The sequence below is a fragment of the Varanus komodoensis genome, unplaced genomic scaffold (assembly GCF_004798865.1).
Source record: "Varanus komodoensis strain SLA01 unplaced genomic scaffold, ASM479886v1 scaffold2, whole genome shotgun sequence".
Lineage (NCBI taxonomy): Eukaryota > Metazoa > Chordata > Lepidosauria > Squamata > Varanidae > Varanus > Varanus komodoensis.
The window spans coordinates 65780675-65793338 of record NW_025335568.1 but is presented as its reverse complement, the minus strand read 5'-3'; the positions used below and the strand labels follow the sequence as shown (position 1 = coordinate 65793338).

At 45.7% G+C, this 12664-nt stretch overlaps 1 protein-coding gene across 5 annotated transcripts in view; it reads right to left on the bottom strand.

Moving 5' to 3' along the window:
• Nucleotides 1-12664, bottom strand: part of SPTBN1 (spectrin beta, non-erythrocytic 1) — a 209551-nt gene that overhangs the window by 57206 nt on the left and 139681 nt on the right. For all 5 annotated transcript variants that reach the window (XM_044429615.1, XM_044429617.1, XM_044429618.1 and 2 more), the window contains 6 exons: nucleotides 11817-11932; nucleotides 10010-10122; nucleotides 8249-8436; nucleotides 6172-6289; nucleotides 2764-2922; nucleotides 737-1039 (listed from right to left, as the gene is read on the bottom strand). In XM_044429615.1, coding sequence (XP_044285550.1) covers nucleotides 737-1039; nucleotides 2764-2922; nucleotides 6172-6289; nucleotides 8249-8436; nucleotides 10010-10122; nucleotides 11817-11932 — 997 coding nt within the window. The remainder of the gene's footprint in view (nucleotides 1-736; nucleotides 1040-2763; nucleotides 2923-6171; nucleotides 6290-8248; nucleotides 8437-10009; nucleotides 10123-11816; nucleotides 11933-12664) is intronic.

The following is a 12664-nucleotide window of genomic DNA, read 5'->3' as shown; positions in this document are numbered from 1 at the left end:
GTCAAATATGGAAGTCTGACAAACGTAAAAGCCAGCCTGTGTCACCTGCCTCATTCTGCATGCGTGCGACTTCTCTCGATTCCTCGCATGCATTGTGTGCTCCAGCAGAGAAAAGGGAGTGAGAATCAGCTCCCAGCATGATAAACCGTGTCACCACCATTTACTAAGTGTGCCCTCATGGCAGTGGTACCCATAAAAATATCCAAGACGGTGTACCCAGTCCAAGGTAACTTGAGGTCCCTAGGTCAAATCCGTCTTCTGAAGGGTACTAATTGATCTCTTAGCTATCAATCCAGAAGTGTTTAGTAGGAATGGTGGCTGAAAGGTCAGTTTGGTAGACATCCTCTACGGGGATCCCAAAGTTTCCAGCCTAGTAACTCCTGAAGTAGTTATTCCTTAAAAAACAGTTGCTGGTCAGTGCAGCAAGTAAGTACTACTATTGACTTCAGTTGCCCCCCTTTTCTTCTACTTCTCTATCATCCTGGTGCATGCGCAAATGAAAATATTAATAAACAATGTGATTGGAGCAATGTAAATTGCATATACCTACACCTTAGTGTGCGCATAAAATCTGGATACCCTGGATGAAGGCTTGCTTGTGCACATTTATGTGCTGTATGTCTATTTTTCAGACTGTACAAAACCTGATGCATGGCCTAACGATTACACCGCAGAAAGTCGAAGCCTTTTTCTAGGCCTCTCCTAAACACCATCATTTTCTGTTTCTGCACCTTACCTTCATCTCATCCATCCAGTCCATTATGTACAGCATTTCCTGGAAAATCTTTTGCAGACCAAGGTTCATCTCCAGTCGTTGTCTGCGTGCCCTGAGCAGCTCCAGAAGGTACTCCCAAAGGCGGATCACATTGTCTTTTCTTGCGGTGATGCGCTTTATGTCATGGTAGTTCTCTGCCTCCAGCTCCCTGGCAACAGCGACTACTGCCTGGACTCTTTCTTCGTAGGCTGCAATGTCTGTCTCGATGGCTTCGTGCTTCTTTGTGGCAGCCTCCACAGCTGGGAGGTCAAACCCAAAGTTGTCCTGCAAAGACAAGGGAGTCCTGCTTAGTGGTTCTGTGATGCTGAGAACATCTACTGCTTGAGGTAGGGGCTCATGCTTTGGGCTTGGGCCTCGAAGCATCGCCACCTAAGGGAGGGAAGATCCCCTGGACCTGCTGTATAATGCCTGGTGGTTGAAATGAGCGGCTTGCCCTGCCTCTAATCTGAAACCTAGAGAAATGTGCAACAGGTCCTGCTAAGGTGCAGCGACTACCGTCTTATACTATCGCACAAAGTTGCAGCAAAAACAGGAAAAGGGAAGCAGCTTGATGAAACTGCTGAGCCAGAACATGTTAGCAAATCTGGTTCTATTTTTGGGGGGCTTACCCAGAATCCAAAACTATGTCACACCTACTGTAGAACCCTCCTATTTCTTGGCCACTTTGCTCAAGATTTAATATTTGTAATTTATATTTGTGTTCATGTCTGTACAGCAGCAAAGAACAACATTTGCTAATCCATGAACGCTTAAGCCACAGCAATCCTGAGAAGCATTTAAGGTGCCACAAGAGTCTTTGCTCTTTTTGCTCCCAGGAAAATGCACACAAAACCAATATGCCGTTTCATCCGTATCATCAACATGCCAGATCTGCCAACAGAGCATTTCTGTAGGTTTAATGGTTTGCATACAATTGCATTGGAAGGGAATTTGACATCCTAATGCAATGCAGAGAGAGAGAATACCTTGTTTATCAGTCTAAGTGTTCTGAACAACTTCCTGAAGAACCCTATTTCCAGTTACGGTTCCTCTTATGAAGACATGGCAAGGACAGAATGAGACTGGATGGTGTGGCACCAAAGGGCAGAGATTGCGGAATGCAAATATTAGGGGTTTCCCTTGCCAAGCAAGAGGAAATTCGGCTATTCTAGGACGTGTTCTCCACCACCTGCTGTGGGTAAAAGGCCTCCAAAGTGTAGAAGCCCTATTTGGTAAGAATTTGAACCCTTGAGGCTTGAGTATAATAAGAGATCAGCATGGAAGCAGTTCTGTCTGCATGGAAAGTATTCTAGACCAGGGGTCTCAAACTCAACTTACCTGGGGGCCTCTGGAAGTAGAGTCTGGGTGAGGCTGGGCCGCATCAAGGATTCCACCACCGCAGTGGGGGTGGGCCGCTCATCCGGAGGCCGGCCCGGGTGCCGCCGGTGCTTTGAAGGCCGCAGGGCCCCTCGCCCGTGCCCCCCCGTCCCGGCAATTGGCCCGCGGGCCGCGCGTTTGAGACCCCTGTTCTAGACAGTTGCCATCTGATTCACATTATTCGAGGCCTCTGCTGGTGTTGTCCTCTAGAAGTACCATCTCCATCTAGTCACTGCTTGCCTGTTGGCTTGAAGCCACCTACAGCACAAGGCCATGAGGATGCAAGGGGCCAAAATGCTACCTCAGCCAGCGCCTTGCTGCAAGGCAGGACCAATCCCCTAGAGAAGGGACGGCAACCTGTGGCCCTCCAGATGCTTTGGCCTACGACTGCCACAATGCCTCACCACTGGCTGCTGGAGTCAGGACTGATGCGAGTCTAGGCTGAAACACCTGGAGGGCCACAAGTTGCCCACCCGGTCTTGGAAGCTCAGAGCAGAGTGGTCTGCATGATGCTCCTATGCACGTCTACTCAGAACTAAGTCCCACTGGGTTGAATGGGCCTTACTCCCAGGAAAATGGGTACAGAGGACTGCAGCCATAGTCACCCTAATTATAATTTTTAAAAGCCTCACCTGTGAAACCAGACGCTGGTTTTCGCTCAGCCACGTCTCCCTCATAGCTGCCTTGCGGTCGAATCTACGGGCAAGTTGTTCCAGTTTCTCCTGTCGGATGAGCTCATTACGCAGTGCCAGTTCTCTTTCATGCTCAGCTTTTTCCAGTCTCTCCCAGGCCTGCATAAGCAGCGAAAAATTACATTAAACACATTTGCATTTACATAAAGAAAATAACTGTTGAGAAATTACAAAGTATACTATTGCACTGAATCAAGATTGCACAATAGTAATAAAAAAACATTTGGGAATGTTAATTAGGGAATACAACTCCAGATGGTCAAGGAATCTCAGAGATTAATTTTGCCTTCGGTGGTTTACTCTGCTGGAAAATAGGCATAAAACTTGATTCTGTTGTCTAGATCATGTTCTTCTCATAGTTGAGAACCCTGGGAATTTGCATGGCCACAAACAAATGCTGAACGGGAAAACAATCTGCAAAGGACCATCTTTATTTTTAAAATGACACGTTTCAAGATTTTAATTCTACAAGGAAAGATTTGCAACACTGCTAAGTTATATGCGAACTGGTGGGAGGAGGAGGACAGGACTTCCTAACATCGCTAATTAAGATGTTGTTTTTCTGGACTTAGTGCTGAAATGCACAGAAATTCTCAAAGCAGAATGCGTGACTCCCACCCACAAGTACAGTTAAGGCAATAAAACGCAAACAGAATCATCACAGAATCACATCTCTACCAGCAGGGAGGAGAGAAACCCACATGGTCACAGACTGCCAGCACCCTTACCAAGCTAAACCTCTTCTGAAACATTTGGGCCATTGATTACTTTGAGGTGAGGTCATAAATAACACCTTGTGTGCCTCAGTCCATTTATCAGGCCTTCCTCACAAGGAACAAACCAATCTGTGATTAGCCAGAGGCTGTTTGGGCGTCTTCTAAATCTTGGCAGATGTTGTATTGCCTGCAGTCTAAGGATCTGTAAGATCTTATAGGCAAAAGAGTTTAGCCCAGAGATACGAGAGTCCTGGAGTTTATTGCTCTAATTGGGGGATACAAGCAACAGCTGCCCTGGGAATTCCAGCCATGATGAAAAGCAAATTAGGAAGGCTTATCGTGTTTTAAAACACTCTTTTTATTGCCAAGAGAGCTTGTCGAACCAGTCGCTTTTCATCTGGTTGAACTAGTTAAGTAGCTTGTTGGCTTCTCGCAGTATCCTGGTTGCACTTCAGTGAGATTTTTCACAAACTTCCCTCCACCCCTTCATCCATCCCACATGGGTAATTTGGGGGTACATTTCCTTTCCACAAACAGCTCCCCCCACCTTATCTGTCATGCAAACAGGACCCCCTACTTGCCACCATGGGAAATTTTGTGCTTCCAAAGGAAAGCCCCAAATGAAGTCAAATACTTGTTTCTGGAAGGAGGCAGTCTGGCAGTTCCCTTGTGTGAAAGCCAGAGCCTGCCTTCTCCCTCAGACAAACATTTCTGTTTATTTTAGGCTGCCCTGGAAGTGTGAAATCACCATTGTGCAAGTGCAACTGGGGCCCACAGAACTGATGAGAGGTAGGAGAATCCGTGGGAATGTAAGTGCTCCACTGGATTCTGCCCATTCATTCCAAGAGAACTCACCCAGAAGGACAATTTGTGTTGGTTCCTTTCACATCAATATCGCTCCATTAGTCTAAATTCACTAGATGGTCTACAGAGATTCAAACCCTTAAAATACACCATCGTGTATGTTGCAAACACAATTTACACACACACATATGACCAGACAACACATGCACTCATCTGTGTACATGCACACGCTCGATTTGGAGAATCAACAAGCCCAGCTCTACCGCTTGAGCAGTTCTGTTTCCACTGGAGATCAAGGTTACAAACAGATCTGAAATGTTACTTCAGGGGATCTAATTGTAAACATACACTAGAATCTACACTTGCCAGACCTTCCAAGATAAGCTGGTTCCAGGCCAGCTCTTCATCTGAGTTGCAGGCTTTGCAACAGTGCAGGAATAGTTACCTGCTGAATAGACACTGAGGGCATTAATTCCACCTCCTAATTTCCTTATTTTTTCTATTTAATTTATATCCTGCCGTTCTTCCAAAGAATGCCACTCAAAGTGGCTAACAATAAAAACTAAATTAAAACAAAATCTTAATTAAAGCAGAGCCCAACACAAAAAAATTAAATACAACATCAAAAGAAAGCGCACCCAACCAGTTAAACACCCGTTCAGCTGCAAACCAGCACACATAAAAACCTATTTGTTTCATACATGAAATGTGGGTACTCAAATATACTTTATGTAAAGCAAAATAAATGACTATTATTAGGAGAATCATGCATGGATTTCAGCAAAGGTAGCCCAGGTATCTGCATCGTTGTCCATTTGCAAATTCTGCCTGAAAACCACCTGTTCAAAAATCAAACGTGATTCTGACAGCAGGAGGACCAAGAAAAGCCCCTCTCCCTAAAATCTCAAGACCGGGCAGGACCTGGGCCTTGGAGGCAAGCCAGGCAGCAATGGCAACGGGGCTGACTTTCACTCACTTCAACAAGAGGCAGTTCTGTAAACCTGCACTGCAGCTCAGTGTTGATTTGTTCTCACCTCTTCACCTCTTGACTGGCCCAGCCCAGCAATATCCTTTCCTAGGGCGTGGTAATCAATTTCTTGTTGCTGTCTATATTAAACCTGGTCCAAACCTGTGGGCAGTTCCGCATTCCACCAGTGCGCACAGCCAGAATGTGGTAAAGGAACGGGTGTAACTCACCCCTCTACTCAGACTGCAATGAGTTGGGGGGGGGGATGGGGTTGTGACCAGGCATTCTCTTTCCCAAACGTATGCAAAGGTCCTTCCATGACCAGCACAGCTGCTTGATCAAAGCAGGATGGAGAACATAATATCCATAAGCTGGAGCAGAGCCAGTGAGGATGTGGCCTGAGGACAGCCCAGAGGTTTAGACTGAGAGGCTTGGGGATGGTCTCCATTTGGCCCATGGGCCGGGGGTTCCTCTATCTTGGCCTTCCATTGCCCACCAGTGCATCTGCTCCCATTTTGGCACAGTGAGACCCTTTGGGCACTGAGCTTATCTTGGCTTGGGAATGCTGTACCACATCCTTCCCCAACCTGAGCCCTCCAAAAGTGCAGGTCCTCAACTCCCAACACGTCCCACCTAGCCATGAATGGCTGGGGCACACTGAGAACTGTAGTCCCAAGACATCTGGGCAGCAACAGGTTGGAGAAGGCTCCTTTGGACTGGGTTCTTCACTTCACTGCTTCCTGTGAATTCCGTCACTGATCTTGTTATAACTTTCCAAACCTCCAACAGCCTGAACTTGATGATGGTGCACAGCTGAGCTGCTCAGACTGGGACAAACAACACAGCGGTGTGTGTATTTACCTTGTTGATATCTGAGATGAGTTTCCCTTCCCTGGGCATGTACACTTTCTGATTGTTGGCCCTCATTTTGCTTTGGATGGTGAAGAGCAGCACTTCTAAATTTCCTTTTTCTGTGAATCTGAAAAGAGATGGGGGTGCAGGGAAAATTCAGAAGCATGCATTCTCTCTCCAAAGAAGCAACAGGATGTTGTTCAGAAATCTGCATGGTTTACACATTTGACAGGGGGTTTTTTTTAATAGAAAGCATCACCACCTGTGTCTTTTTTTGACTGCCGTGTACAAACCACACATGCTCAGCTAGAAATGTCTGGTTCTAATGCCACAGTCTGGACAGGGTCAGCTAACTGTTTGCATTTAGCTCCCAGAAACAAGCAGGTTTCTTTTTATCTTTTCTTTCCCTGTCTGCTTTCTCTTTGTTTGCTGACTGGCAAATCTGGCATGAGCTTTATCACATGATTGCTGCAGTCCATGGCAACCGCTTCTACCCCACCCCAGCCCAAGGTAGGCAGGATCAGGGATTCTGAGGCCTTGCAAGAGGCAAATACTATGTTTCTCATTGCTACATGCCCTGTGAATTTCAAAGCAGCACATCAAGACTGGTTCTTAAAAGCTTCCAGTTACTGCTCTGTATGACACCGTTTGAAAACGGCTCTGCAGAATCTCCGCTTGGCTACAAAGCTGCAAAGCCCTTTGATGTGTTTGTGGTGTTCTTCTGCAAGAAAGGGCTACTTCCTCCCCGTCAATGGCAGGAAATCCTGCATAAGCACAGTTCATATCCATGCACTGAGCATTTGCTGACAGTGCAGAGAAGGGGGCAGCTACTCTTAAAACACTGGGACAGCTATTCTGGCACTGGAACCAATGGATGGGGCCACCTGCCATAAATAGACACTATTGTTATCAAATGACGTCCATGGCCATCACTGAAAAGCATTTCATAAAAACACAGGCTTGGTACAATAAGATCTTACAGCTGTATTAGGGGGAAGAGTGGAATGAATCAAGGAGCAGCAAATCACACGTGGTTTGATGTTCTGTAAGAAGTATTCAGGTATGAGAGAAAATGTCTCCCATGTCTTCTTGAGAACATGGCGTCTTGAGAATGTGTGGGGCTGCAACACCCTAATTCCCAGACGGAATTGCCATGGGCTGGAAATTATGGGAGGAGTGGTCCAATGCATCTACAAGACACTAGGATGTGGGAGGATGCTCTACTGGTCCTCCTTCTCTTACTAACATTACAAATCCTTCAAGCATCACAAGGTTCATCTTTGGCTGCTGGAAGAATCATTTTGTGATACTCAACGAGATGCACATCCACTACAGGAACTACAGCACCTGGGGAACTGGCATGTGATTAGCCATGCTCCTGGAAACAGAGAAGGATAAAAATCTAAGCAAATGAAATCTGAGAGTAGCCTTTGTGTATGAAAGAAAGGTTGCTGGGCTGGGCTCAAAGAAACAGACTTCAAAACAGTCCAGATTATAACATGTGATTTGGACCGGCAGGGTGCACAGAGCAGGAAGAGACGCACAATGCGTTCCTTCAGGCGAAAGGAACCTTTCTGTGCAAATCAAAACATACAACCTAATGGTAATAATAGTCAGGATTTGTAGTTGCTGCGTATGAACACAAGTTGTCTTTGTCCAAATGAAGATACTGCACGGGCTATTTTGGACCGTGAACTAAGAACCATTTGTATGGGCTGCAGTTGATACTTCCTTGCTACTTCCTACCACCGAGACTCGTTTTCTCACGTGCACATTTATGGCCTGCTCACACATCAACAACAGAGGCAACCACCACCAAGCTGCATAATGCTCCAGGCACTACAACCCTGTGGTGTTGTTTGTGGTGACACCAATTTAGTGGTGAGAGACCACAGAATTCAGGAAGACAAACAGACAAACACATGGCATGCAGCAAGCTCCAAGCTGTGCGGCAAACGTCAAGAAAGATCTGCCAACGAGATTCTTAACTGCCCATGACTGGGAGAGATAAACTGCCTAGAGGTTTCCCAGCTCCCTTCATAAGCTGGGATCTCTGCCAACAAAGAAGATGGCGGGTAAATCCTACTTGGGTGGTTTCTCCACTGTGCGGTAGGTGTTGAAGGCCTGTAGCTGTTGCTGCACACCAATTAACGAGTTGGCAAATTTGCGGTTGTTCAAGATGATGATGGTTTGCTCAATCCACTCAAGAAGGTCAGAAGCCAACGACTCGTATTTCTCTATCATCTTCTCTGTCTCGATTGCATTGTCAAGCACCTGTAACAAGTGGGTAACGAGAAACAGCTGAGAACGAAGGCCGGGCAGCCTGCAGTAAGAGTCATGTGGGGCAAGATGCCGGCAAAGCACACCACTAACATCAGTGAACGTGCAAGGATGAAACAGCGGAGTGGAAGGGCATGTTGGAGGAGCATGGTCTTCGGGCTCAAGCGGGTAACCCTGTCTCAGCCACATCACAACAGCAGATTTACAAAAATACAGCGGGCAGTTAAACAAAGGAATGAACCTTTGAGTAGAGAAGGAAAGGAATTTGTGTACCTTTCCAAATCTAAAAAAGAGAGGAAAAAACAATTCCACTGTCCCGTGAAATCTCACTGTTTAAAACTGGGCATTTAGTGGCTATGGCTGATAGTTTTTGCGCAGTAGTTTTAATCTGTGCCCACACAGAACACATGCAAGATGGCAAGAAGATGCCGGGCGACAGCCTCCTGAAAAGAGCTCCCTTCCAGTTGCCCCCTCTCTCCGTTCTATCACTGCCCATCTGTTTAGCAGCTTTCCCTCTGGCGGTGCCCAGGTTCTTCTTTGACTCTGAGCAGAAAAGCAGCTGTTGCTGCCTGTTGCTCTGGGTCCAAGAAAAATCCAGGTGATAGTTGGAGGGCAAGCATTAATTAATTAATTAATTAATTAAAACATTTTTATGCCGCCCCATTCGCCGAAGCCTCGGGGCGGCTTACAACAATAAATTAAAAGTAATTATAATATAAATTACAATAAATATAAACATTAAATTAAAAATGTTTAATTGGGGCAGTGCTCAGGAAGGGTTGGAAGGAGGCTCTCTGTTGGTGACTGTGCCAGCTGTTTGGACTGCTAGCTGCTACAGTCACTTAGAGGCTTCCGGTCTCATTCATACACACCTGTGCAAACCAGGGCTAAGTATGAGAATTACACTGTTCTGAGGCCACTCATCCTTAGCGTAACTGTGTACATTGGTATGTCATTCATATTTCTATCATCCAGAAGGGGAAAGGTGTCAAGTAAGTTACTAAAATAAAGCAAATCTTTTGTGAACACAGGGTAAATGCCGGGTAATTTTTAATGCATGCTTGCTTTTATACATTTTGCATATTTTCTGTATGTTTCTTTGTATATTTGTTCATATATTTTTGCTTTTGTTATTTTTAATGCATTTTCGATTACACTTTTGAGTTGTCATCACCCGGTCCATGAGACCTTATAATTTAAAAACAAGAACATGATCCGAAATTAAGATCATGAACTACATTACTACTTTCTATATTCAAAAACTTTATGCCTATTTAATGTCAAACTTTTGTGGGCTCAAAAGAAGAAACAAAGTCCTTCAAGAAGGTACAAATGGAAAGCTGCAATGTTAATGTACAAACCATTAACATACCAAATAAATTAATAAATAATCAACTGGATTAAATATATTTAAAACAGAACCAATATGACCTAAAGAATTCAAAGTAAAAAGCCAAAAGGATTATTAAAGTGGCATTAAAAGATTTGCATATGATAGGATTAAGAAATCAGCAGAAAAGGAGATTTCAAGGAGCTGCACAGGGGTATAAAGCCACAGCTTGCAAACCTTTCCGATACGCTTTCCTTCAACAGCTAAGGCTTTCATCTTTGAAAAGTAGTGATAATAGGTCACCACATAGGTGATAATGGACTTTTCATCAGGATGGTCAACACTGATATCTGAAAACAAAACAAAGGCTATGTTAGAACAGAGCTGGAATGCCCCTGTGTTACAGAGTAGCCCCTTAGGGCTAGAGCCCACCACCCTGCTATCTGGGGCACTTGCTGAAATAAAGATTCGATTCGGGGCCCTGATTTCTGTGGCATCTGATCCCTTGGATTAGCTGCCTTTTGTCCACATGTGTTTCAACTCCTTTGCCTTGAAATCTTTCTGCCTGTCCTTTTCCCCTCTGTGCACACATTCCTTTCTACAAATAGGGGTGCCCTTAGGATGCAGCCTTTAAAGACTTTGCAGCATATCTAAATTAGCACATGCAAATTTGTGTATTTTATCCCCTCTGTGGATATGAACTCTCTCTTCTCGATACCTAGCACCTCTCCTGATAGCCCAAGTTTGCTCCAATGCTTCTCCATGCACACTTTAACTTCAAAACAACCCTGCTGGTAGGCTAGATTGCATCAGGAGCTGAGGTTCCTGCTTTGCACATTCAAAGCCACAGAACTTTTCTTCACAAAGCGTTCTTTCCTGACCAAAAAGCACAAACACCCAAGATGAATCTCTGAGCATGCACAGAGTGGTTTGTTGAACCCAATCTAGTATTCACCTCCGGGAACTCTCCTTATGAGCATGCCTGGGCCCCATCGCTTTGGGAGGGGCCTCCTGAAACTGAGGATGCCCCCTCCCTGCACGCCAATCCTCTAACTGGGCTGCCTCCTCTGGTAATGATGCATCATGGGGTCAAGAGCCAGGGTTGCCTTGTCTGCGTCTGAGTAACTCCCCTGCTCCAAATCCCCTCCCACCAGCAGTGCATCTTGGCTGTTCCCAGGGACCGCCTGTCCACCTGGGGAGTCTGTCTTTGAGGTAATTGTCTCAGCTTCTCTGACACTAAGTCTCAGCTTGGCCCACATTCCAGACTCCTTCTCCTTCAGCCCAGCCAGCAGTCCAGACGAACGTGTGCCGAAAGCAGCCCCCTTTCTCACTCCCAACAGACTGGCAGAGTATGACTGACCCAGGGAGCCTCAAGTGGACTGGGGACTTGAACCTTGGTTTTGCCAGTTCCAACCCAACCCCTTAACCGTTTCACAATACTGGCTCCCAAGAGGGTTTTCCTGTCCCACCCCATAACACTCAGTCACGCTAATAAAAGACGGGCAAACACCGACCGCCGTGATGTCACGACCTTAAGTAAGTTCTTACAGGCATCACCAACGGCCAGGGGATGAACCAGAGCTGTGCAGAGGATCCTACTTCTAACTTCCATCAAACCTCTGGCGTTGATAATTTCAAACAAAATCCAAATTTACTTCCCAAATGAAAATGCAAGCAGCAGCCTGAAATGTGCTCACAATGGATGGCACAGATTACTCCGAAAGACACACGTTTGGGGTTAACAGGCTGTCCTTGCACTGTGGCAAAAGGATGAACAACAGGGATTCTACTGCGATGAGATGATTTAGCTAACGCAGGGCTTGCACCTATGGAATGGCTTACTCTGTCCCTGACTGACTGACTGCCTCAGTTGCTGTGGGATGGGAGTGCCTTTCCTGATTCTCCGCCACTCCTTCACATCCCGCAGGCATACAGGTGTGGGGAGACAATGAGAACAGAGGAACTGGCTGGATGTGATTGAGGCACCGGCTCTTCTGTTGCTCAAGGATACGAAGGTATCAGCATCCATGCTGGCCATCCTTACCCTCTGGATCCAGCAGTTTAGTAAGGCCGAGGTGTTGTTCTGCCAAGTTAAAAGCATTCTGCAGATTGTAGTGTGCATTTGATTTCTTCAGTTTATCAAAATCAATAAGATCGGGCCTGAGCAAAGAATGGAGTAAAAAGAAAAGCAATTCACTTGGGGTCTTTGGTACATAAGCCCTTTCCTCTATGGTACATGAATTAAAAAGAGGTTAGGAATATTAGCAACAGCACTAGAAAAGCTGAGAGGTGAATGAGTGCCAAACCTAGGCGCAGAAAATGTCCACAACTTCCAACATTCCCCAGACAGCACTCATGGGATTGTACCCTAACAAGACACATGGTTATCATGCGTTCCTTGCAGCTTCTCAGGCAGAGGCAGGTTTGTCTGTATTGTACTGATTTTGTGATAGTAAAGGCTCACACTGAGGAAAGGCACCAGGGAAAGCATAATTCCAGGAGCAGGGTGGAAGAATACAGAGGCAGAGGACAGAAGAGCAGGCAAGCGAGGAGATGCGAGCAGGCAAGGGAAGAGTACAGGTGAGAGACGGACCATGGGTTGGGTTGTGGGGAGACACAACTACGGAGGTAGCTCAACTAGAGATTATTCTAGATCGAATGACTCCCACATGAGCTAAAGGGAAAGGGTTCTGTATGCTGGAATTTTTCAGCCTAATATTTTGCTGCAGGCTTCTAGTTCCAGTCAACAGAAACAACAATCACCATCATCTTCACTATCAGTGACTTGTGATCTGCCATTTTTATGAACCTTCTACAGAACTTTACTGAGTGGTACAGAAATGAAATAAAATAAAAAAATATAGGAGGCCAAAGCAAAAACCTAAAACAACT